General features: G+C 39.2%; 1 protein-coding gene across 3 annotated transcripts in view; it reads left to right on the top strand.

The window, feature by feature from the left end:
* Positions 1–27,589, top strand: part of si:ch211-153b23.7 — a 66,511-nt gene that overhangs the window by 19,627 nt on the left and 19,295 nt on the right. The window contains exon 5 of one of the 3 annotated variants that reach the window (XM_073922554.1): positions 8,689–8,832. The exons of 1 other annotated variant lie outside the window; for it this stretch is intronic. In XM_073922554.1, the coding sequence (XP_073778655.1) occupies positions 8,689–8,832 (144 nt within the window). Of the gene's footprint in view, positions 1–8,688; positions 8,833–27,298; positions 27,511–27,589 lie in introns of those variants that run through there. One more of the 3 variants, XM_001344090.9, reaches the window with a different exon arrangement.

Genomic DNA, 27,589 nt, shown 5'->3' with positions numbered 1-27,589 from the left:
GAAGTTCTTTCAGAAGAAGAACAGTTTTTTGAAGTATTATTTGTTTTTATTCTGTCTATTCAGTTTCAAGAACGGTGGTGGTGGGGTTCATAATATTCACAATGGTATTTTATTAGTTGTTGGTTTAACCATGGATGAGGTAATGTTATTTTCTTTTCAATGACATTTCTTGTCACATGTTCAAAAACAACAACCAATATTGCATATCTATAATTTATATAATGGGTATAATTAAACAATAGTTTAACTATAACGTAAATTAGAAGTGTTATAGAAAAAATATATATTTTTGTGCCATTTTGAATTTTACTCGAATACAAATACAAATACTTTTCCCCCCTCAACAAATACAAATACCGGCTGCTCCGCACATCCCTAATATATATATATATATATATATATATATATATATATATATATATATATATATATATATATATATATATATATATATATATATATACATATATATTGCAGTACCTTATGTAGTCTAGTAGTTATTAAAACCGCAAGTCGCTAAATACAACTACATAAAAATTATAATAATTCAAATATATATATATTAGGGATGTGAGGAGCAGCCGGTATTTGTATTTGTATTTGTTGAGGGGGGAAAAGTATTTGTATTTGTATTCGAGTAAAATTCAAAATGGCACAAATATATATATTTTTTCTATTACATTTCTAACTTACGTTATAGTTAAACTATTGTTTAATTATACCCATTATATAAATTATAGATATGCAATATTGGTTGTTGTTTTTGAACATGTGACAAGAAATGTCATTGAAAAGAAAATAACATTACCTCATCCATGGTTAAACCAACAACTAATAAAATACCATTGTGAATATTATGAACCCCACCACCACCGTTCTTGAAACTGAATAGACAGAATAAAAACAAATAATACTTCAAAAAACTGTTCTTCTTCTGAAAGAACTTCTTTCCAATGCAAAGAATTCCAAAAACTAAAATTAACTAAATAAATCTAAATAAAACCCTGCCTGGGAGATCTGGAAGAACAAAAGTATTCTATATAATACTAAAAGATACAGCCCTGCTATTATCATCTGCCTGCCACAAAACAGACACAAAGTTTGTTTGTTTTTTTTTACATTTTTTTATGTTTGAAACTGACTTGCTGGGGCAGAATGTGGCTGTGTTGATGGTTTGGTGCTTGTGGAGGATTTAGCAGAGCATAGCTGTGCTGATTGAGGGGATTGATGCTTGTGGGGGGTTCACAGACAGTATCAGGAGAGGATGCTTTTAGCGCATGTGATAATACATTACATAGAAGGTTGCGCGATGGCACAGTGAATAGCGCTGTCGCCTCACAGCAAGAAGGTTGCTGGTTCAAGCCTCGACTGGGTTCTCCCCATGTTGGCGTGGATTTCCTCCGGGTGCTCCGGTTTCCCCCACAGTCCAAACACATGCAATACAGGTGAATTGGGTAAGCTAAATTGTCCCTATTGTATGTGCGTGAAAGAGAGTGTATGGATGTTTTCCAGTGCTGGGTAGCAGCTGGAAGGGCAGCCACTGCGTAAAACATATGCTGGATAAATTGGTGGTTCATTCCACTGTGGCAACCCCAGATTGATAAAGGGATTTAGCCGAAAAGAAATGAATGATTACGGATAGAAGATGTTGACAGATGTTTAATATCTCTGCCTCTTCTGATTTCACTTTTGTAAACATTATACAGTATCACTTTGTTTTATCTGCAGCACCACTGACTGTAAAATGCTTCCACACAGAACCTGAAGGTTTTTTTTTTCTTTTGACTGGTGGAGGACCAAGAAATGGCTCAGCAGCAGTCTCACTCTTTTTCACTCTTTTTCTGGGTGCCCAAATGTATTTGAGGAGTTTCAAGTTAATAAAAAGTGACGGGAAGCTATGCTAAGGTTAACTAGCCTATAGCATATATCTTGCTGTCTGCAAAAGTAATTTAATGGTAATTAAATGGTCATTTAGACGTACCATATAACTCCCATAAGTGCATACTATTCGACACAAAAGCATCCCAGATAGCAGGCAGTAATCGGCAGTAAATATATATATATATATATATATATATATATATATATATATATATATATATATATAATTGCAGAAGTATAAAGTCAAACTTATTTTTAAATAAACTTGAACAGAAAAAATTGGACAAACAGCAAGACATGAGTGAGATGATTATACATTTCATATATATACACGTCTTTTGCAATTTTATATTTATAATTTTTATTGTATTACGTTTATAGATAATTTATCAAGATGTTTCTTCAGAATTTGGCGCGCACACACACACACACACACACACACACACACACATATATATATATATATATATATATATATATATATATATATATATATATATATATATATATATGTGTGTGTTTATTATTATTTTAATGTTTTATTGAAAAATGTTCCAAGATGTTTCTTCAGAATTCTGCAGTTCTTTTTACAAGTTTGACTTGTATATTTTACGGATTGTCATTGGTATTTTTAAGATGTTTCTTGCTATATCTTAAATTGGTTTATATAAAATTTTGCTGTTTCAAGATGTGTCTTGTACAAATTTTTCATTCAAGTCTATTGGGAAAACAGGGTTGTTTTAAAAACGTCTGTGTTTGTGTGCAATTTTTAGATTTTTTGTTTAAATCTTAATGTGTGTCTTTATTACCCTCGGGCCGATTCCGGCGTGGATGCGGCAGCGTCGGCTCGCTTACAGCCGCCGCATCTGGCCCAATTGATTCGGCTGAATCAATTGAATCGAATCCGGCTGCCGAAGTCGGGCCGAAGGGTAAGTCTCCGGCAGGCGACAATCTAGCCGGAACTGTCCCGAGTGTATTTTGCTATCTGGGATCGTTTTAACCTTTATAAACGAACGTTAACGTTACTCTGTCATCAGTCTATTGTCTAAATTACCGCGCTAACAGAGCTAACGTTGCGTAAACAGAGCACCCGGTTGCAGACGTCAAAAATGCAGCGTAATGGAATATCCCGATCAAACTACGCTACAAGTTTATAAACTGCCTTTGGAACCCAATTAAGGTACAAAAATCTATTTAACAAAAATAGTGATGCAGTGAAGTATTTTTTTCGCTAAGCCGAGCCTTCTGTCTGTTGCTGTGGAGAAGCTTGTGCCAGACACCTCCGCCCCGCCCTCCGACTTGTGACTGAGCGTCTCTCTCTCTCTCTTTCTCTCTCTCTCACTCACTCACTCACGCGGGCATACACTGTGGTCTCATGAGTAAACGCTGCTTTTTGATATAACGTTTTTCTTGCTCCCGAATACAAATATTTTTTCAAGTATTTGTTCGAAATAAGTATTCGTAAAAACACGCTATTCGTGCCTTTCCGAATACCGTATTCGGGTTCGGCTCCACCCTTAATATATATATATATATATATATATATATATATATATATATATATATATATATATATACAACAATTCTGTCTGGTTCTTTAATCTGATTGGCTGTTAACTGTGCAATATTATGCAAAAACAGCATTTGTACAGCCTCCTCACTCTTCTGTATTACTTCTGCCCACATACAGCAGTTTGACTTTACAGCTTGACAATAGGGCTGTAACGATACACCAAACCCACAATTCGGTTTGTATCACGATTTTTGACCCACGATTCGGTTCGTATCACGATTTTTTTATTATTATTTTTTTCGTGTGGGGTGGGAAAAAAATTATTTTTAAAACTATTTTTTATTAAATAACATTTGAAAAATCTTTATAAACTAAACATCAAAGAACAATATTAACTATGCAAATTATTAACAATATAAATAGCCATATATAAAATAAATAAATAGCCAAAGCTATATCACTTCTGTTTTCTTTGTAACAAAATACTGTTGAAAAACCAAACAGAACTACACTCCATTGTGTAGATGGTTCAAGCATGTTGAAAATTCTTTTTCAATCAAGTTCTCTTACATAGAAAAAGTAAATTAAATAGCTACTAGGGATGCTCATTTCGTTAATTTTGCTAACCAACAACCGCCGCTCATCAATCGGTTATTACCGGTTAACTAGTCAGATTACTATTAATTTTATATTAAACAAATTGACATGTCTATTTTGTGTCTGACACTTTAAATATTGCATTTTAAAATACTGATTTATTTTTAAATGTTAGAATATCAATAGCGGAACAGAACAACAGAGCATCTTCACGCACCTGCAGTGTTTAACACAGAAGAGCAGAATAATCTAAATAAAATGAATAAAATAAATAGAACTGCCCTAAATTATTTTCACTTAAATAATTAATTTATATTACAAAACGAAAATACTGACTCATTCTTTTTAATAACCGGCATAGGCTTTTTTTCCAATCATATGCTTTTTTCTTCCGTCAAATAAAAATCGCAGACTTCCTCAAATTGCCCGCTTCACGGAAAATATGCATTTATTTAATGCCCCGCTGTTATTATTATAATAACAAAAACATTTACATTTTAATAGAAATCATTATTTTAAAGATTATGTCCTGATATAACCTATGCTATCCTCTCTCTCCCTCGCGGTTCAAGTGCGCGTGCTGCGTGATGAAAAGACAGCAACAATGCGCTCAGACTTTCTGTAAACAGTTTTGTTGTTTAAATATGATATTGCATTAATCTGCGTACATGCTTTATAAGCTGTAAAATAAAAAGTAAAGCCTATTTGTTGCGTTTATTACGCAGATCCAGGTCAACATAAGCGCTGGTTAAGCATCAACAGGTCTGTATCAAACAGCAATATTCTTCTTCCATTTTGCTTCTTTGGCAAATGTGTCTGTAGGCACGGGTTACACGTTATGGTCCCGCAAATTAAGTATGCCTTGCAGTTAAACAAGGGGCCGAAAACGAGGCGCACCTCACTGCCTTTATGTTGACAAGGAAAAAAGAAGAGGCGCGGTCCTCTTATGAAACAACTGAATCAGCTGGGTATCGATTGTGCAAAAGTGTTGCTGTCTGTGTTGCTACAATTGTAATATTTAATACTATTGTGATATTCAAGATTTGTATATTCATACAGCTCTGGATAACTTAAAACAGCGATTAGACCTTCAGAGCGGCGTTAATGCGTCCTGAAGTAAAGCGAAACGGCTATAAACTCCAGCAGGATAGAGTGATTATATGCAGAGCCATATACCTTTATCTCTAAATAAAGTATAACTATAGCAACTGTGTTCATCTTAACTGAAAGCTTTGTCGTGTTTTCTGACCTCACGCATCGCACCTGTCAGTCAGCACTCTCAAAGGTTCAAACAGAAAGCGCACAGCACGGTTACAGAAAAGTTTGCGCTGTTACCTGACATCTGGTGAACGCCCATCCCTCTCTGCGCAGCCACATTAACAGTGTGAGCAAATCATCGTATATGCGCTGAAAATCCGGCCGCTTTGACAGCATTGGTAATGTTTCTGGTGTTATCGGTTGTCATGCGGGGTTAAGTTGGTTTTGTTTTTGATATCCCATTCAGACGGTCCCTTACTAAGAGCTCCGTGCGAGCTCTCCTGGCTAAATATTGCGAGGGCTTAAACGGAGCAGTGCTTGTAATGTCAAACGAAAAAAAGTGTTAATTAGCTCAACTTTTGCAGGCATGCGTGACGTTATTGGAAAGGTATCACGGGGTGTGTCGCGATTCTCCCTTATCACACCGCGACACAGGATCGTAGATCTGAGTGTCACGATTTCGATTTTATATCGTGTATCGTTACAGCCCTACTTGACAAATATTGCAGCTATTGGACAACATAATGTACTTTTGAGTTTTTTTTAGTCGAGAATGTAGTTGTTTAAATTGCAACTATGCAGTTTATTTATAAGGATAGTGCCTATTTCAAAATATTTATAATTTCTGAAAGACAGTGTATGAGAGGCTTAATTATCATATGCATTTGTTTATATGGAAAAACATGTCTTTTTGACTCAAGAAGGTGCATACTGACTCTCCCTCCCTCTGTGTCTCTCCTTCTACCTCTGGTAACTTTAATTTTACATTTAAGCTGGGTATAATTTATGTCATATATTTTATCATTTCATATTTTATCATTTTATACAGTTATTTTGTAATTAATTTAGTTGTAACCAGAGAATTATTGTCATTAAATCATCTCATCTTCAAGTATTTGTGAATTACTTTTGATTTAACATCAACATTTAATTGTTCCTTGTTGCAATACAATACAATCACATAATATAAACGCTCTCCCACATTTATAGCTATTAATACTGCTCTTATTTCCGTTTTTGGTATGAGATTGCAGAAGAATGGTTGGACTAGAATGATCAGTTTTTTGCCATCATCACTGATAACTTTTTAGTCGCTCGGCAGAACTACAGTTCAATCCGCTGTGGTTAAAACCCATTTTTACAAGCGCATCGTTGTCCATTAGACAAAGACGGTTGATGTTGTCTATCCACAAGATAGCACCAGGACCGCATAATAAGCCCTTGCTTAGAAGATTAAAACAGCATGCTTTCTAACTACTGCTGATCAAATCATTATTAAACTGGTAAGTGATATTCTAAGTCAATCTCTCTCTTCTGTATAGATTGCAACTATGCAGTTTATTTATAAGGACAGTGCCTATTTTAATACGGTTACTTTCCTATCCTGGTTCTCAACAGTGTTATTCAGAGACCTCACCCCCGAACTCCCTGGTTTCTGCTGTTTTGACATCAGCTGCAGATGTGAATGAATGGCGGAAGAAAGTAGTTCCTAATACAAAAGGGTTTTTAGACTCCATGTTTGATTTTCTTTTTAGATATATACGATATTTTAGATATATTTTAGATATATTTTGAACAGTTGAACAGTTGTATAAACGCAATATCACACTCGTAGCAGTGCGAAATGGCTGTATATCAGCACTTTTGGGATGCTAAGGCACTCGACCTGCGGCCTTTATGCCAGTGCATGGCTCCCACCAGTGCTGATATACAGCCATATCGCACTGCTACGAGTGTGATATTGCTCATATATTCAGTTCAATTCAATTGATCTTTATTTTACAATGAAGATTGTGTCAAAGCAGCTTACATACATAACAACTTACAAACCATATCAAATTACACTGTTAGTCCAGTTTTCAGAGTTGAAGGTCAATTTAGTTCAGTTCAATGTGGTTTAATTTTCACTGCTGAAACTGTGTTTGCAGTGTCCAAGCACTGAAGAGCAAATCCATCGATGGGCAAGCTCTACAAGCCTGTAGAGAAATCAGGCTCAGTTGGGCATGACCATTTTTACTCTGGAAAACTTCTTGTGCAAAGCTGCAGTCTAGGCGCTGGAGACTGGAGCATGTTGAATGTCCATAGTGGAGAAGCTGCTGTATATACTGTTTAGTTTTACTTTCGGCTTCTATCACTGTACAAAGTCAAGTAATATAGATGCAGTTTCTTTCTGTAGCTGAGTTAAATATTAAAACCTTAATATAAGTCTGAAAGTGCTTTAATTTTACTAGCTCTATTTTTTTGTGTGCAAATATTCAAGGGTCATTCTAATATTATCAGTTTTACACCACCTGTATTTTGTTGTACAAACATCATTATATTAAAGGAAGCGCCATCTCTCTGTTCATTAAATGAGCTCAGAGCTTGCAGTTTCTTTGGTTGTGGTAAACTGCAAGACTGTGTTACCTTTTTTTAAGGATGTTGAACTATAGATTAATGAAGTGAAATTGCAAGTCGACCCAATGCCTTTTACCCATTTAACTAATTCTGAGATCCTAACTGACCTTCCTGCTTGCTGTGTCATTGACAGAGGATTCAGAGTTTTCCTCAAGTTCTTAGAGATGTACCTAAACAAAACAATGTGCCTTATGACAATATTGATGTTCACAATGCCAGTAATGCCCATAAAGCAACGTATCATTTGGTTATCATTTCAAACTGTTAAGTAAACTGCCATAAGGCAGGAAGTAGACTATTTGTTGCATGAGGGTTTTGTAAGACCAAAGCTGCGTCTCAAATGGTACACTACACACTATGCATTCATGCACTGTGTACTTATGCACTTACACACTCCACAGGATAGTATATGTATGTAGTGTCGTCCCAAATGACACACTAATGTTTTTTTTTTACTAAGCGGAAATTCAAACCGTTTCCCTGATGACGTTTGACGGTCGCCAAATCAGTGAAATAAATTACCAAATTATAAAATAATACCTGCCATGAGTATAACAGCATTCAACATCAGAAGGCGCTATAACCACTCTCATTGGAGAATCTTGCTTTCACCATCCAAAATAAAGTTATCCAACATTTGCGCCCGATAGCTCCGCCCCTTCTGTTACGTGAGCAAAACAGGGGTCCTTGAGTGTGTAAAGTGTCCATAATTACACACTTTATTTTACTGGCTGAATGAGTGCATCATCCAAGTAATTAAAGTAATTAAGTGCACTTATTATTTTTAGAGTTTTCAGTGTTAATGCATTGCTTACACTATTTATACTACAAAACAGCGTAGAATAGTGCATAAGTAAGCAATTTGAGATGCAGCTCAAATGGTAATTCTTGGAGTTCTCCATGTGTGTTGGTACCAAAACTGATGGAACTTTTTGATTCTGTACAGATTGTCTTAACGTTAATTCTGTAACTGTACCTGATTAATTTCCACTTCCAAGGAAGGAAGACTGAATTAACAGTGTGGGCTCTTTTGTCTTTGTTAGGAAGCTGGATATGCTTAAAGGCTTTTGGCAATTATCATTGACACTAAGAGCTTCAGACATTTCAGCTTCCATAACACCCAATGCCTTTATCCAATATAATGTTATGTCCTTTGGCCTGCGAAATGCTCCAGCAACGTTTCAAAGGTAAGTTAACATGGTGCTAGCAGATGTATCTAATTGTGAGGCATGTCTGAATGACCTGCAGTAGATACTTCAACCTAGCCATTGCACTTGTCTGTGTTATCTAAAGTTTTCCTGCAGCTTGCTAATGATTCTTTATCCTTGAACTTAGCACTTTAAACTCCTTGGGTTAAATGCTAGAAAGATTCATTTTTACCTGTTGAAGCAAAAGTTGCTGCCATTCAAGAATTTCCAGCACCCAGTACTGGGTGTAAGTTAAGGAGGTTCTTGGGTAAGACAGGGTATTACAGGTATTACAGGGCATTTTTTCTCTGTTGCCAATTCCCTGACTGATCTGCATTTATTTGTTTAGTCAGCGGAAAGACAGGCTGCTTTTGAAATTATCATGCAGTTACTTTGTAGTTCACCAATGATATTAGCTCCAAACTTTACTCTTCTATTTTTTTAATTAGAGGTAGATGTCAGCACAGTGGGGGCAGGGGTTATGTTGTTGTAGGAGGATGGGGAAGGCATTGACGATCCAATTTGTTTCTTCTACTGAGTTGGTACCCCTTCAAAAGGTTCAAATTTGTACCTAAAAGTTCCATATTAATACATCAGGGGTACATATTAGTACCTAAAAAGTACAAAAGTGTTCCTCCTAAAATTTGTAGGTACTAATATTTACTTTTGGGGTACCAATATGGACCCTTTAACTACAAATGTGTACCTTTTAAAAAGATACCACCCCAGTTCCAGCTCACGTACCTTTATTTCTGAGAGTGTAGGAAGTTTAATAAACAACTGTAACTATGAACTTTGGTGATGTTGTTGGCATTACAACAGGTGTACATTGGTGTATATATATCCAGTGATCGTATACACAGGCAACAGTCTTTGTGTCAATGTACAAGCAGAATTACAATCCTTTCTTGTGTCAATGTACAAGCAGAAACACACGCTGATGTGGTGGGTTTTAGTGGTTCAAAATTACAACATTGAGATTTGACTCATGATTCAAAAGGAGTCGACAACATTGTTGCTGATGCACTTTCTAGAGGATAATTAAATCCACATTCTGTTGTATGCACAAACATTATTATTAAGTGTATAATTATAAGGGGTGGGGTGTTCTTTGCTGTTTCCTTCTCCTCTTTGTGCGATTATTTACTGTCTGCTATTCTTTTAAAAATCAAGGTGTTTTGAGTTTTCAAAGGTGGAACCATGGGGAATGGATGGGTGTCATTTAAGTACTCCAGTGACAACTCCGACCAGACTGGGAGAAATCCTTCATCTCTTGTCACCGCTCTCTGCCTTTGTTTGATTCTTGTGCATAAGCTGCTTTCTGTGGTTTGCTTCATTGTTTTGAGTTGCATATTTTTGAGTTGTATATGTATATGGAAAGTCCTAAATAAACTTCTTAAGTCTATTAAGAGGAAAGTGAAAGCATGTCACATTACTTACATCTTAGGGTAGTACTCCACCTCGGCTGCACTCACACTGTATTTTACATACCGAGCCTAAGCATGTTTACGTCCTCGATCATGCAACTGCTCAGTTTAACAGAAAGAGAAGTACTCTTGCTCAGTACAGTAAAGATAACTTTAATTAGATTGTTTTCTATTACTTTAAGTCGTTTGTGATGTGGTGACACACAGGAAAGTATTTTGCTGAGAAGATCCACCACCTTTCATAAATTCATTGTGCTGCACATATTAGGAGGTTTCCTGAAGGTGGCAGCTGATGTGCAGCGAAGGGTTTGCACCTTTGATTATGTTTGACAGTTTGTGTTCATTGAAAAGTAACAATGATTCATAAATCCATATGATACAGCCCTTAAAAGTGACAGGTCTTTAGTATCACACTCAGGCATGCTTATGCTCAGTGCCATGTAGATGATTCGCTGTTAATACATTAGATAAAAAGCATGTGCCACTCTCTGTGTTTGTTACCTTTTTTTCTTCTCTTCATTTATTCAGAGGTGGAAACGGTTTAGTTGATGTGTGTTTAATTTTTTTTTTTTTTCTTTGATTTGGCACCACTTATTTTTCCTCCCTCTTAAATGTTTCTTTTAATTAGCTTGTTCAATTTTGTTTAGCATTTATTGCACACATTTGTAAATATACTGTGCTGATTGAACATTAGGGCGAAGCAGTGGCGCAGTAGGTAGTGCTGTCGCCTCACAGCAAAAAGGTCGCTGGTTCGAGCCTCGGCTCAGTTGACGTTTCTGTGTGGAATTTGCATGTTCGCGTGGGTTTCTTCTGGGTGCTCTGGTTTCCCCCAAAGAAATGCGGTACAGGTGAATTGGGTAGGCTAAATTGTCTGTAATGTGTGTGTGGATGTTTCCCAGAGATGGGTTGCGACTGGAAGGGCATCAGCTGTGTAAAGACTTGCTGGATAAGTTGGCGGTTCATTCCGCTGTGGTGACCCCGGATTAATAAAGGGACTAAGCCAACAAGAAAATGAATGAATGATTGAACATTATTATTTTTCTTTCTTCTTTTTTCTTATTGTAAATAAAGTGAACCACTTTTTGCTATGTCCATAGACTGTTTTGATTCATAGCAACTAATGTCTGAGAGGAATTTAAAAGTTAAAAACATGTCCTTTTCCATCCTCCAAGCCGCATGGGGTATAACACATTATCAGGTAAGCCCAACTTTAACAAAATAAAGCACAATCTCCCAGCAAAAACGAATATACATTTAGAACATATCTAAATACCTGAACCCATCCAAAACACCACAGAGACTGACTTCAACTGAGAACAATGAAAAAAATGATGGACCCTCTCTTGAGACTGGGTTAGTTACAAACCATTTAGTTACGTTTCCATTACATCACATGTTTACCTGTACAAGAACCTGTGGACAAGTAAAACAGCCTGTCAAGTGCAATAATTGAGTAGTTTTGTTAAGGACTACTATTCTGAAGAAAAGGATTTTCCTATATGTTCACTTCTGTGGCAAACTGTAGGCTGTTGTGTTTCTGTTGTGTTAAAGAGATAAACTGCAGCACACAATGAGTAGTTGGACAGGTGTAGCTAATACATACCTGTCAACGTTGGGATTTAAAAATAAGGGATATGCCCACCATCATAAGGGATTGCCCCGACCCGAGACCAATAAATTGAAATTAATTTAAATAATTAAATAATAATTAAATTAATAGCTGTTATAATGAAATAGAATCAAGTTATCAAATCTCCCAAACCAAATCTCCCAAGCCAGAGCAACAAATGAATCTCTTATTTATTCAGATTTTTTTTTTCTGTTGGATTACATTTAATAACAGAGATATCATTTTAAAAATGCACAGATCTAACGTTATAATGCAAGCATTCGATTGCTTTCCTAACTTTTTATGCTCATTTGGGACAAAATTAGTTGTGTTTGAAAAATAAAAACCCACCAAGATCGACATCTTTAGATATTACTTTAAATAATTATGTGTATATGTCTGTTTAAACATGCACCTACTGTAAACCTCGACCCTTCAATCAGCTTCAAATCGCGTGTACAGCATGCGTTTGGGAAACAGCATCTGTTTATCGCTATGGAGCGCATCAGCTGACAGTCATGCATTTTGAGGATTGCATATGAAGGCGAGACGGCAGCTGTAGTGTAAAGGAGAGAGAATTCAGTCATTGTGATATTTATTTCAAAGTGTTTTCATGCCTAAACAAACCGAAAACACAGAACAGACTCACATTTAAGAGCGAGGGGTGGCCCCTGGTGGTTCGGCGGTATGGGTTGTGTATAGGGAGGCTCGACTCTTTAATGTTTATATGCCACCCTTCAGAGAAAGACTAAAAATAAGAGAGAAATGCAGGAAAAACCTTTACGGGGTGATAACAGGATTGAACTTTAAAATACGGGAGAATCCCAGGAAAAACGGGAGGGTTGACAGGTATGACATAATAAGGTATGACATTTTTCTAAAATGTTTGTATGAAATGTTCCTTTAAACCTTTATTTATTAACAAATATAATACTATATATATCATACTATATATATATATATATATATATATATATATATATATATATATATATATATATATATATATAACAAAATCCAAAAATTATAATAAAAAATTAAGTAGGGGTGTGACGAGACACCTACTGAGACGAAACCAGACACAAGATTGGGTGCACGAGAAAAAGACGGGATTTTTACACTATTTTAAAGAAATCCTTAATGATGAAACATATGAATGGAATAGTCTTCAAATATTTTGCTAATATATCAATTGAAAATAGCTTTTTATATAAAAAATGTTTTTTAAATCACAAAATGCAAAACAATTTAAGTGTTTTTATTTTTCCTGTATTGAACTTCCATTTTTTAAGGATGCAATTTCCATAATTATTCCCATACTAGTTTATATTGAATTCTATGCAATGAACATCCAAACACTGCAAAATATTTGTTAATATATAAATGGAAAATAGCAAACTCTATTGACTGGCGTTTGCCCTATAGAATTTCAGAATATTTACATTGCAGATATTGATGGTCAATTCGAATTTTTTGACAGTATCTAATTTTTTTGATGACCTGCTTACATTTATTATATTTTAAAGGTGACTTGGATCCGATTTTCTGCATTTACAAAGCACACGGCAAAAGGCGCAATGACCAGAAAAAAAAGAGCAGGCGCTGACTGACAGCAGATAATAAAAGAGCGCTCTTTTCTCTATTCCTGTGTTTATTCTGTTCGCATGGTTTCATTTTTTAATTTTCTTTTTGACAAGATGTTTTCCTATAAATTATGACAAGCGCTCTCATTTGGCCATATTCTTTTTTATCTAGGCCTTTTTAAACCAGTAGGCATCTTAATGCAATGCCCATAGCGTGATCTATGCACGTGATGCATCCAACAGTATTTTTTTAATATTGGTTGCGTGGTGAATACTGCGCTCTTTCTATCTCGTGAACATGCTTAAATACTTGTGGTACATGACAATATAAAAGCGTTTTTTAGTCCTTGTGTAGAATTTGGTCACTTGAACCATGAAAAGAAACATAAACGTGTTTGGTAATGATGAAGGTGCGTGTGTTGTGTGTGCGCGCTTAAATATGTGTGTAGGTGCCGAGAATGTAGTGTCAAACAGCTGTGTGGACTGTGCTGTCGCAAAATGCAGCTGGAAGTCCTACACGATGGTAATAGTTTGAATGAGGTGTTTACTGTACTGCACTTCAATAATGCGGCTTTCTGCACATCTCACTCCGGTGAGAAAAAAAATAGATTCGTCACACCTGCCCGCCCAACCGAGTGACATGTGCATCACAGAGGCCAGCCTTACCAGGTGTATGCAAAGCACTTGATTTGCAGTTCAAATTCAATCCTGCTTCCAAACTTCAATGCTGATTTCCCCCTCACGCTCCATCATGCTACCATCTCAACTCAAAAGACAACTTTTTACCTTGACGAGAGATTTCGTCGCGATTTAGTCTCGTGAAATCTCGTGACACCCGTAATATTAAGAGTTAATTTTAAGGTATCTCGCGGCCCACCTGCAGGATCGTTGAGGCCCACTAGTGGGCTGCGGCCCACCAGTTCAGAATCCCTGATTTAAGTGACTTTTAATGTGGCATGGTTGTTGGTGTCAGATGGGCTGGTCTGAGTATTTCAGAAACTGCTGATCTACTGGGATTTTCATGCACAACCATTTCTTGGGTTTACAGAGAATGGTCTGAAAAAGAGAAAATATCCAGTGAGCAGCAGTTCTGTGAGCGCAAAGACTGGTTCAAGCTAATAGAAAGGTCAGCTAAGAACAGGAAACTGAGGTTACAATTCAGGCATTCTTACCACAATTGGACAATAGAAGATTGGAAAAATATTGCCAGGTCCAATGAGTCTCAATATCTGTTGCGACATTCGGATGGTAGGGTCAGAATTTGGCTTCAACAACATGAAAGCGTGGATCCATCCCGCCTTGTATCAACGGTTCAGGCTGCTGGTAGTGGTGTAATGGTGTGAGGGATATTTTCTTGGCACATTTTAGGCCCATTAGTACCAATTGAGAATCGTCTCAACTCCACAGCCTACCAGGGTATTGTTGCTGACCATGTTCATTCCTTTATGACCACAGTGTAGCCATTTTATAGTCTCCATAGAAACAAATAGCCTCCATAGTCACCAGATGTCAATCCAATAGAGCACCTTTGGGATATGGTGGAACAGGAGATTTGCATTATGGATGTGCAGCCAACACGTTTGCAGCAACGGTGTGATGCTCTCATGTCAATATGGACCACAATCTTTGAGGAATATTTCCGCTACTGGGGTTGTGACGATGAGGAAATTTCCCCACGGATTAATCGTCATGTGACAACACTGGTAATACCGGTATCACCGTGGGGGTGGGGGTTTCCTTTTTACGTCTTTTTTTCTGCTTTTAAATTTAAATGCATGCGTACAATACTTTCACTTTCAGTTTCGCGGGAATCGGTGTCAATAGTTTGAATGGACAACTACAAAGAAAAAAAAAACACTTTTTAAACAACAAATTTTTATTAACATAAAGAAAAAACTGTGGAAGTTGGAACCATCAAATAACAACCATAGAACATTTATTACGTAGCCTCTGTTAGAATGTTTTTAAAACTAATAAGAAAATAAAATAGAAAGATAAATAAATAAATTGCACAAAGTTTAAATAAGATTAAATGAATTAACAATAAATAAATATAAAAGAAAAACTTCCAAAATTAAATTAGGCTACAAAAAAGACAAGTCAGCAGTCCTTAAATAAATAAACAAAAACACTGTAAATTGGCATTAATTATTATTAACAGTGCAATCTACATGTTCTTTGCCAGGAAACCCAACATGTTGACCATCTCTGGCTTAAGATGGGATCTTGTGGGGCTAACTATGTTCCCCAGCGTGCTAAACACTCTCTCGGATGCGCAGCTTGTTGCGCACATGCAAAGATACTTTTTAGTTACCATTGCCAAAAGGGGGAACCTACTTTGGTTGACTTTCCACCAGGCCAGAGGATCCTGCTCTGCGTGAATGGGGGATTCCTGAGCATAGGTGGAGATTTCTGACACCACCATTTCTGTAATAGTCAATTTTGCTGTCACAGTGTCTGCTTTTCTTTTTAACAAACTGGCCAACATTTTTTTTTCTTTTGGGCTGTGGGTCAACCACGATGTCGGCTTCCTCCTCAATTTGTTCTCCCTCTTCTCTCATGGAGTGCACTGACTGCGCTTTCCTACCGACGATGACCGCTGATTCCTCTATCATCTTCTTGATCTCTTCAACATTCGGGTCGTAGTCACCTTTGTAGCGTGGGTCCAGGAAAGTTGTCTTGCGCATAAGCTGCTGGCTTGCTTCTGGCAGAGCTTCATATTTCTCGTCTAAAATAGACACGATGCCGGCTTTAAGGTTAGCTGTCAGTTGGCTGTCATCATCTGATGGGGCCAACGTGTCCTCTTTGATGAGAAGCAGCACGGAGAAGAGATGACGCGGTTTCGTAATTCTCTCTAGACATAATATCGGTAAACTAACTTACTGGCTTTAACGCTTTGTTCAGCGATTGCAACACATCCTTGTCCTGCCATGAGATGCTCACGTTGACTTTACAATCTTCAGCAAGCACTCGATTGATGGCCGTCTTTTGCTCTAGCATCCTATCAATTATTTTTTGCTTAGAGCCCCAGCTAGTTGCACAGTCCTCAAGAGGGAAACTTTATTTTATTTACAATATGTTTTATAATATTTTATTTCAGGCCCAGCGCTAGGATTTCATAACTGAGATGATTTACATAAACGCAACGGATGGCTTCAGTGCCAAATGAGTGGTTTAAATGACTTATTCTCCTTATTTCTTTCCGTTTTATTTTGAATAAGATAAATGTTTAAAGTTTTAGGTAAAGATATCAAACTATGACCACACATCCAAGCTAACCCAAGGATAGACTTTAACCGCTAAAAAATATAGTCAGCTTAACCTGCAGTAATCATGCTTCACGTATTGCCTCTTACCTAACTAACCATCTATCAGTGTTAGGAAAAAGTTAAATGTTACAATCTAATGTCATTTTAAAAAAGTAGTAGCTAACTGTGTTACTTGGTTACATTTCAAGTGTAGCCAGAAAAATACTTTAAAAAAATTAAAGGTAAAAATAAATATAGGCTATTATAAGTGGGTTTTTTTTCATGATATTGTCATTTGTAAAAACACCACCATAAACCATTAGACTATTAGGCCTACCCATCATTTTATTTATTTATTTAGCTTGTTAATAACTTGGGTTTCATTTTTGGGGCCATGTGCTACAAGTCAAAGCTTTTAAAATGGGCCTACAATATGTTTTAATTTCGCATGAGCATATAGCAGTATGGGCTATATTAAATATTTTTAAGATTATCATTCAGCCTACCTGCAGCGCATGTGAGAGGTTGTTCCGTGACAAATGCACTTAATCACGCACTGTATTCCTATTTCATTTATATCACTGTTAATTTCGCAAGGCGATCATCTTTAAACTCAATATATTTTTTTTTTAAGTGTCCTACCTTGCTGCTGCATAATAGGATGTTTCTTTTTACAACTGCTTTCTCCGTCTTCTTAATAGTGTTGGACACAGCTAGGTTCAGGTTATGCCCAAAGCAGCTTAACCAGGGCTAGCCTAACTTACGAACAGCCGCTTTAATGTTGCTTCCACTGTCAGTCGTGACACAAGACAAATTATCCTCTTTTAATCCCCAGTCATGCAGAGCCTCATCCAAAGCATCGGCCAAGTTAGCAGCAGTGTGGTCCTTTGGCAAAAAACTTGTTAGGAGGCATTTTGACACCAGCGTCCATTCCACGTCAATGAAATGGAAAGTTAGCGACATGTAAGGTGTCATTTTTGTACTCGAACACATATCTGTTGTAAGTGAAAAATACTTAACTGTGCTGGAAATTGCCTGTTGCAGCTCACCGAGTGTGTCGAGTGTGGTTACGAGGTCTTTGAAAGACTGTTTTTCAACCGTGTTAAAAGACACCATATCTTTGCAGACATACTTGGTCACTCCATCAGTGCATTTGTTCCACCTCACACTGTCCCTCTTATATTTTGTGCATTGCTTAAATGCATCACTAATTGATAGCTGCACCTGTTCGTCTAGCTTCTGCGGTCGATTTTTTACTGCATTGCCCATTTTAGCAGCCTCATTCTTGTGGCGCGCTTGAAGGTGCGTGTATAAATTAGTTGTGTTTCCTCCAGATGCTGCCACCTTTGTCCGGCAAAGTTTGCAGATTGCCTCACTGACGTTTTCAGGTTCTCTTTTTGCATTTGGTTTGAACCCAAAATATTGCCAAACAGGTGCTCTTGCATTGCGTTTTGACACTAAATCGTCCGCCATTCTCTTTCCGGTAAATGCGACTCCTCTCGTTCTCCTCACGTAATGAATAAATGATGCATTGTAGCTATGTTCAGATTATAATTATAATGCATGCTCTCGTCTTAAGTAAATTATTTAGAAATATATTTCCCATTTAATTCAAATAAACATTTAATTAAAAAAAATAAATACTTACAAAACAAGACAAATGTGAGAACGGTATTACGGTGAAAAAGTGATGTCACCGGTGTTGCGTCTTAAATCCAGTAACACCGTCAACACCATCTATCGTGGCAAGCCTATCCGCTACCTTGAATCTATTCTATGCCACGAAGGATTAAGACAGTTCTGAACACAAAAGTTGGTCCAATACGGTACTAGAAGATGTACCTAATGGCTGGTGAGTTGAAGTCCTTTCCTTTGATTTTTTTTTTTTATATATATTTATTTAAATATATACCTTATTAAATATTAAATAAGGAGATTTTCACAGTAAGTCTGATGATATTTTTTTCTTTTTTTTTCTTTTTTTTCTTTAGGCTAGAATAAATGCAGTTTTTAAATTTTTTTAGAAAACCATTTTAAGCTATTTTTTTGATAGTCTACAGAACAAACCATCACTATACATTAACTTGCCTAATTACACTAACCTGCCTAGTTATCCTAATTAACACAGTTACACATTTTATGTCACTTTAAGCTGAATAGAAGTGTCTTAAAAATATCTAGTCAAATATGATTTACTGTCATCATGGCGAAGATAAACTAAATCAGTTATTAGAGATGAGTTATTAAAACTATTATATTTAGAAATGTGTTCTAAAATATTTCTGTTAAACAGAATTTATGTAAAAAAATAAACAGGGGAGCTAATAATTCTGACGTTAACTATATATATATATTGTAGCGAGGCAGAGGGAAAACACATACACAGTTGCGTTAGGTTACAAACAAGTCCCCGGAGGGTGCTTTATTTACAAAGTGAAAAGGGGTGAAATACGGTGCTCTTCTAGGTAATGGTGCTCTGTTGCTCCGGGGAGAAGGTGAAGGATAGTGAGAAGTCAGGTGCTGGATCGTCACGAGCTGGATTCCGCTGTGGGAGAGACAGAGAGACACAAGCGTTAGCGCAGGGAGTCATCTGAGAATGAAGCTCGTCTTCTTCCTGTGGGTGGCTGGCTTTTATGCCTCTCTGGATGATGAGCTCCAGCTGTGACCGATCCGGTGCTGATTAGGTGCCAGCTGGGGTGAATCCTGTTCCAGGGCAACGTGGCATTGGTATGCTCGCTACACTCCCCCGCCTTGCCTCTGAACTTCCTGCCCAGAAGGTAGTATTTAAGCTCCAGGATTGCCCACTTGATCGCCAGGGCCTCCTTCTCCACAGTTGCGTATCGGGTCTCTGCGGGGGTAAGCTTCCGACTCAAGTACATGACGGTGTGTTCTTCATCACCGTGGACCTGGGAGAGGACCGCGTCCAGGCCTGAGTCGGAAGCATCCGTTTGAAGGATGAAGGGGCAGCCAAAGTCAGGTGCGTGCAGGACCGGTAAGGATGTGAGGGCCGTCTTCAGGGCTCGGAACGCATCTTCTGCTGCCTTGTGCCATCTTATCCTCTCCGGCTGCCCCTTTCTGGTCAGGTCTGTCAGTGGGCTGGCTATGTATGAGAAGTTAGGTATAAAACATCTATAGTAGCCCGCTAACCCCAGAAATGCACGTACCTGGGTCTTAGTGGTGGGTTGTGGAGTTTCTTGTAGTGCTTTGATCTTGTTCTGTTGTGGCTGTATGAGACCTCTTCCAATGTGGAATCCGAGGTATTTTGCTTCAGCTAGCCCAAGGGGGCATTTCTTGGGATTAGCTGTGAGCCCAGCCCGACGAAGATCTAAGAGCACCCTCCGTAACCGGGATAGATGTTCCTCCCATGACTCGGAGTGGACGATTAGATCGTCCAAATACGCTGCTGCATATGGCTGGTGGAGCCTCAGCAGGATGTCCATCATTCGTTGGAATGTGGCTGGGGCCCCGTGGAGCCCGAAGGGAAGAACCCGGTATTGCCAGTGCCCACCGGGTGTGGAGAAGGCGGTTTTCTCCTTGGCCTGTTCACTCAGTGGTAACTGCCAGTAGCCTTTGGTGAGATCGATGGTGGAGATGAATCGGGCTCCACCCAGCCTATCCAGCAGCTCGTCTACCCGAGGCATGGGGTATCCGTCAAACTTATTAAGATCTTATTAAGTTTCCTGAAGTCGTTGCAGAAACGGAGGGTGCCATCAGGTTTGGGAACCATCACTACTGGGCTGGACCACGGGCTACGGGATGGCTCGATGATTCCTAACTGTCTCATCTTTTGGATCCTCGTTGATAGCAAGCCGGCGAGCCTCTGGTACTCGATAAGGCCTCTGCCGGACGATGGTGCCAGGTGGAGTGATGATGTAATGCTGGATGATGGTGGTTCGGCCCGGTTTCTCTGAGAACACATCCTTGAACTGACCAACCAAGGCTTGCAGCTCCGCCTTCTGATTTGGTGAGAGTTGCTCACCTATGTGGACGACGGGAGAACTTTCTTCTGAAAAGGCAACTAGATGGCCTGGAGCTGCAACCCACTTCTTCATTAAATTGATGTGGTATAGCTGTTCTTCCCGTCTTCGTCCCGGCTGACGGATTCGATAGTTTACCGGCCCTACCCTTTCTACCACCGTGTATGGTCCCTTCCAGGTTGCGAGGAACTTCGACGTTGTGGTGGGAATTAGGATCATCATCTTGTCCCCTGGGTGGAACTCTCTGGCTTGGGCGGGCCGATTATATAATTTCTGTTGGGCGCGCTAGGCTTCGGTCAGGTGTTGTTTGACGATGGGCATGACTTTCTCGATGCGTTCTCTCATGTCCCGTACGTGTTCAATCACCGACCGTTGGGGGGCTGGCTCTTGCTCCCAGGCCTGACGAGCCACAAAGCTCGCGGGGTTGGCGGCCAAACAGGAGTTCAAAGGGGGTGAAGCCTGTAGAGGCCTGGGGGACTTCCCTGATTCCAAATAACACGTACGGGATCATGAGGTCCCAGTCGCGCCCGTCCTCTGCCACCACCCGGCAGAGCATCTGCTTCAGCGTCTTGTTGAACCTCTCTACAAGGCCGTCAGTCTGTGGATGGTACACTGATGTCTTTATTTGCTTTACCTTGGAGGAGGTGGCAGAGGTCTGCCATCAACCGGGACATGAAGGGGGTGCCCTGGTCGGTCTGTATCTCTGCTGGAATTCCCACTCGACTGCATAGCAGAAACAGCTCCTTTGCGATCGCCGATGATGTGGCTTTCCTCAGGGGAATCGCTTCAGGGTATCTGGTGGCATAATCGAGGATGACAAGGATGTGTTTAAGTCCCCAGGCCGACTTCGGCAAAGGCCCTATCAAGTCCATACCAATGCGGGTGAAGGGCACATCAGTAGCCACGTTTCCACTATCGCGCCTAAAGCGAGCAAACCAGGGCGAGCCAAGGCCAGTGGCGTTTCCACTGTCACTTCCGGGGCCTAATCGGGCCAAAGCGGGGCTTTCTTGGGGCCAGCGGCCGGCCTTTTTCGGCCCGCCGAATACCTTGGGCCAAAGAGGGCCAGCCGGGGCTTCGGGGCGGAGTGAAAGGAGAGGCGGGCACAGTTTTCCGATCGCACACGAGTACATGCGCCAAACACATAAATAAATAAATAAGAGAAAGAAAACATCTGGAACAAATTATAGGCTGGGGTCTTTTTTCATATGATCGCCCTTATGTTTCTCTTTTAAATGTAAGGCTGTTGCATAAAATGATCTTTCTTTGCTGCATCTTTGATGTTTCAATAACGCATAATAATCTTTACACCATATTAAAGACACAGCAGACAGTAAAGGTTTTCAAGAGGTTTTGTCAAGTTTAATAAGTGTGTTTTTGCACGTTTAGATGCCTGTGTGTGTGTGTGAGACCGAGGAAAAGAGCGCTCCCTTCACAGCTCTGTTGATGCCGCGAGCGGCTTTTTTCTTTTATTTTTATTGTTTTAATATATTCTGGAGATAATACACTATATGAATACAACAGAAAGACATTAAACTTTACAAATTTAATGTCCACTTTTGTAGGCTCAAAACAATAGTGTCATATCTAGATAAAATAGCCAAAGCTATATTGAAATAATTTAAAGAATTACAAATATTAGATAGGCCTATAATAAAATCACATTAAATAAATAAACCAATATAAAACTAACAAAAGCTATAGCTATAACAATTAGGTACTATATCAAACAAATTTATATTAAACTTTCATTTTTCAAATGCCTCTTTGAAAAAAATATTTTAGATATTTTCTGAAATAAATAAATAAACACCGGAAAATGTTTTAAATATTATTTTTAAAGTATTTGGATACGATGAAATCAATCAAATCATGCAAACAGAGCATTTTCGGGGTGAGTGAAAGCAGAAATAGGCGACCTTTTTTTCTGTCTTCCAGCTGCGCAGCACTTTTTTGACGGGGAAAACTGCAAGTTCAAAATGTGTTCTGTGTCCTCAAACAAGTGTGTATGTTTTTATATAACGTAAAAAAGGAAATTTTAAATACATAAAGAGCTTTATTAGTGCATAGCTGCTGAGCGCAACGAAATATAGGCTATATTTTATTACGTGCTGCTATGTGCTGAAACACTGAACACTTTCCTTTACTTAAGATATAATAAGCAACATCTTTAAATAAAGGGAATCATCTATTAAGTGTCATAAAGCCTATAGGGGAAAAAATCATGTTTCAGTTCTCTCCGGAGCATTTGGGATGAATGTTGGACAGATTCTGTCTAGAGGATGTTATAAAATACATTTTATATCGAGTTATTAACGGAGAATTTTATATATGTGGTGTTATATTATGGATGTGTGCGCTCCCTGCGCTGGGTCCCTCCGTTGGTGGCAAGACCACTGGATTTCGATGCCAATTGTCGGTCGGCGAGTAAATTAATATGATGAATGAAAACACACAGGCATGTGCGTATAGACATGCGTTGTACTGCTGTACAGGAACGTGTCATTTGTTTGTTTTGGTTGTCCTAATTTTAATAGTTTTCGTGATGATGTGATGGTGTGCTTTATCTGCATGATTCTCGCTGAAGTGGGCGGTTTGAGTGAGGTTCGATTCGGGGGATGTTCTGAGGGCGGGGTTTGCGTGACGCGCTGCGAGCTACTAGCCCCACAGTGGAAACATGATTTCGGCCTCACTGCTCAACCTCCCGGGCGATTGGCCCGGCCTGGCCCGATATAAGCCCTGGCTCGCACTGGCCTGATAGTGGAAATGCGGCTAATGATGGGTAGGGGTAATAGAGGGCATGCCTGACAATACCTCTTCACGTCTCCATCCAGACCGGGCCAGTGGAAACGATCACGGATTCTCTTCACTGTGTTGGCAGCTCCCAGATGTCCAGCCATCGGGTGGGTATGTGCCAGCTCTAGGATCGTCTCCCTGTTGGTCCTTGGGACAACCAATAGTGTCTTCTTTCCCCCCGCCTCTCTGTGACACAGTACAGCAGACCATTTTGTACAATAAAATGTGGGAGGGGGTGAGGGCTGGGAAGCCGTTCATTACTGTCAATAACTCTCACTTGTGGCCAGCAGTGTTTAAGCGTTTCGTCTTCCCGTTGTGCTCTACCGAAGTTGCCTCCTGCGGTTATCTGTTGAAACAGATCAAAATATAAGTTAGCAGATGATGACTCACCCCCTCTGTCGCTCTCGGTGGCCATCAATGCTGGTTGGCGGTCCCGCTGAGCCCGTCCCTTGTTCTTCCTTTTAGGATAGAGCTTGATGGTGGGTGAGGAGTTCGTCGAACCCCGGCCAGTCTCTGCCCAGGAGGAGGGGCACAGGAAGGTCCGGAACCAGTCCGATCTCAACGCGCCAGCTGCCCGGTTTAGCCGCGATGGTCACTCTCTGTGCGGGTACGTGGCGGGTATCACCGTGCACACATGTAATCAGGATTCGACCTTTTCCTTCATGATGACATTTTAAGGTTTTTGGGTGAACCAGAGTGATGGCGCTTTCTAATGTATCTAATGTGGCTGTTTGTGTTTTCCCGTCTAGATAGATTTTTCGGGTGGGAGCTTCGGGAGGGATGTTACGGTGGACCACGCAACCCGCTGTCCAGGCCGGGGTCGAGTGTGACGTCGGCTCTGTGGGCATCGGCTCGTCCACTGGGCTGGGGACCGCAGGTCTGCTGCCTGGTCGTGCTGTGCCCTCCACCGGTCGCCATGGTACGTTCACTATCCGGGTTGGCAGAGCCGCTCTCTCCCCCATCTCCCTGGCAACGTGAGCTCCACCGCCAGCTCCACCGTGGAGCTCCACCGCCTCCACCAGGGTGGCCAGCGATTCAGGATTTCTCATGCTGGTAAGGGTACGTAGTCGTCTCGGTAAAGCCCGCATCATCTTTTCTATCACCACTTTCTCAGCGACCTGGACCGCCGAAGGATCTCCTCCTAACAGCCATAATCTCCCCAAACGAGAAAGTTGAGCTGCTTGGGTACGTACCGGCTGCTTCTCATCATATGACCATTGTGAGAATTGCTGCGCTGCGCTGATTGCGGAGAGCCCCATTCTGGCTAGTATCTCCTTCTTCAACGCTTTGTAATCTTCATTTTTAGGTGTCTCAAGTGCAAAATAAGCTTGTTGAGCTTCTCCAGTGAGGAATGGCGCCAACATCCTTGCCCAACTTTCCTTCGGCCAGCGTTCTCTTTCGGCAATCTCTTCGAATGTGTGTAAATAGGCGTCGATATCATCCAGGTCGCTGAGTTTAGTGATTTGATGATGGGCACTCACTTCAGGGAACTGGCTATGTCTGGCCACCTGGCGGAGCTGCTATTCCATCCTGTCTTGTCTGGCGGTGAGCTGCTCTGTTATCACTTGTTGCTTGCTGGAAATTTCCGCTAGATGGCGTACCACTTCTTCCAGCGACATGGCTCAGGGGATGATGACAGCCGAGCAAGAGAGCGTGAGTGGTAGAGAGAGAGCGGATGCCTGTCTGTAACACAAAGAAAAATTCCGCGGTTATTTCTCCTTACTGGTAAGTGTTTCTTCTGAATTTTTCCCTCTGCAATGCCTGCATTCTCCACCAGTTGTAGCGAGGCAGAGGGAAAACACATACACAGTCGCGTTTAGTTACAAACAAGTCCCTGGAGGGTGCTTTATTTACAAAGTGAAAAGGGGTGAAATACGATGCTCTTCTTGGTAATGGTGCTCTGGTGCTCCGGGGAGAAGGTGAAGGATAGTGAGAAGTCAGGTGCTGGATCGTCACGAGCTGGAGTCCGTTGTGGGAGAGACAGAGAGACACAAACGTCAGCGCAGGGAGTCATCTGAGAATGAAGCTCGTCTTCTTCCTGTGGGTGGCTGGCTTTTATGCCTCTCTGGATGATGAGCTCCAGCTGTGACCGATCCGGTGCTGATTAGGTGCCAGCTGGGGTGAATCCTGTTCCAGGGCGACGTGGCATTGGTATGCTCGCTACAATATATACAATATATATATATATATATATATATATATATATATATATATACATATATATACACACACACACACACACACACACACACACACACACACACACACACACACACAGTTGAAGTTAGAATTATTAGCCCTCTTCAAATTTTTTTCTTCTTTTTAAAATATTTTCCAAACGATGTTTAACAGAGCAAGGAAATTTTCACAGTATGTCTGATAATATTTTTTCTTTTGGAAAAATTCTTATTTGTTTTATTTCAGCTAGAATATAAGCAGTTTTGAATTTTTTAAACACCATTTTAGGGACAAAATGATTAGCCCCTTTAAGCAAATTTTTCCTTTGATAATCTAACGAACAAACCATCGATATACAATAACTTGCCTAATTACCTTAACCTGCCTAGTTAACCTAATTAACCTAGTTAAGCCTTTAATTGTCAATTTAAGCTGTACTAAAGTGTCTTGAAAAATATCAAGTGAAAAATTATTTACTGTCATCATGGCAAAGATAAAATAAATCAATAATTAGAAATGAGTTACTAAAATTATTATGTTTAGAAATATGTTGAAAAAAAACTTCTCTCCATTAAACAGAAAGTGGGTATAAAAAAAAAAAAACAAGTGGTCTAGTAATTCAGGGGGGTTAATAATTCTGATTTCAACTATATATATATATATATATATATATATATATATATATATATATATATATATATATATATATATATATATATATATAAGAAAATCATTTAAATTGAACAAGCCACAAACTGAATAATAAAAATTAAAATATACATAATAATATAATAAAAATAATAATAGAGTCAAAAACTAACAGAAAATAAACTACACAAGATAACTAAGCTCTTAAACTGACTGGAAAGAATAGTTAGTCAGAAACACTAACTAGAGCTATGACAGAGCTACAAAAACATAAAGAGTAGAATGCTTCAAATGTGTCTAAAAATACCTACATGGATGTAATATGTATGTCATGTGATGTCATGCTCTTCACGTCCCTCTGGGCTGCACAGCTTAGTTAAGATGTTAGTATGTCAGTAATAAACATGAACCACAGAAAAAGTACATTGTGTCACAAAAATACACAAGGAACAGTAAATAGAGTTGAAGTCTCCCCAAATCTGGTTCTTCCCATCAACGGAGGTCAAACAAATCTGCCACTAAATCTGCTAATAAATATTGATTGTTGTAAATGATATTTTGGTGGGGAAAATATATGGTTACTATGGAAGAAGTAAGAGTAAACAATCACCCCCATGACCTTTCACTCATGTGTTAACAATGAGACATTGTGGGTTGGTTTTTATCAGCACTTATTTTAGCCATCTTTTAAAAAGCCCACAGAGAACAGATGATGCTAAAGTGGAATTTCCCCTCTGTATACCAGTAAATCACTTCCTTATTTTGATTCTCTAGTTTAGTAAGACAAAACACTCTCTGTTCAAATACATAAAATCAGTCTTTTAAATAATTACTCACAGTATCGCTAGGCTAAATGTGTTATTCCCATTAGGTTGTTATTCATTTGCCACAGTCATACAGTTTAGATATAGTGTATTGATTACTGTGACACATTACTTCCTGCTCTGCGAACTTGCATGTCAATGAAGGGGTTTATAGTCGAACTTCCCCTCCAGTGGAAAAACAGCACAGTATCATGCTGCCCTTGGGCTGTGAATGTTACATCATTTCGATTCGGGAGTATAAGACGACGGGTGGATTGAAAAACAGATTTTAATCAGTTGAATTCAGATTTGAAAAGGTCATGGAAGACAGTTCAAAGACTTCATTGTCAGAAGAGGATCATTCAAGCAAACATCCCTCTTTACCTGAGGAGGAAAATGACCATCAGTTTGAGTGGGTATCAGTTTACTATTGTTCAACCTCTAAACTTGCTGCTTAAGTTAACTTCAACAGCCACCCTCAGGCATTATAC

This window comes from Danio rerio, chromosome 14 (assembly GCF_049306965.1).
Source record: "Danio rerio strain Tuebingen ecotype United States chromosome 14, GRCz12tu, whole genome shotgun sequence".
In the NCBI taxonomy this organism is placed as follows: Eukaryota; Metazoa; Chordata; class Actinopteri; order Cypriniformes; family Danionidae; genus Danio; species Danio rerio.
The sequence above is the reverse complement of the archived record's forward strand: the minus strand, read 5'-3'. Positions and strand labels throughout refer to the sequence as shown.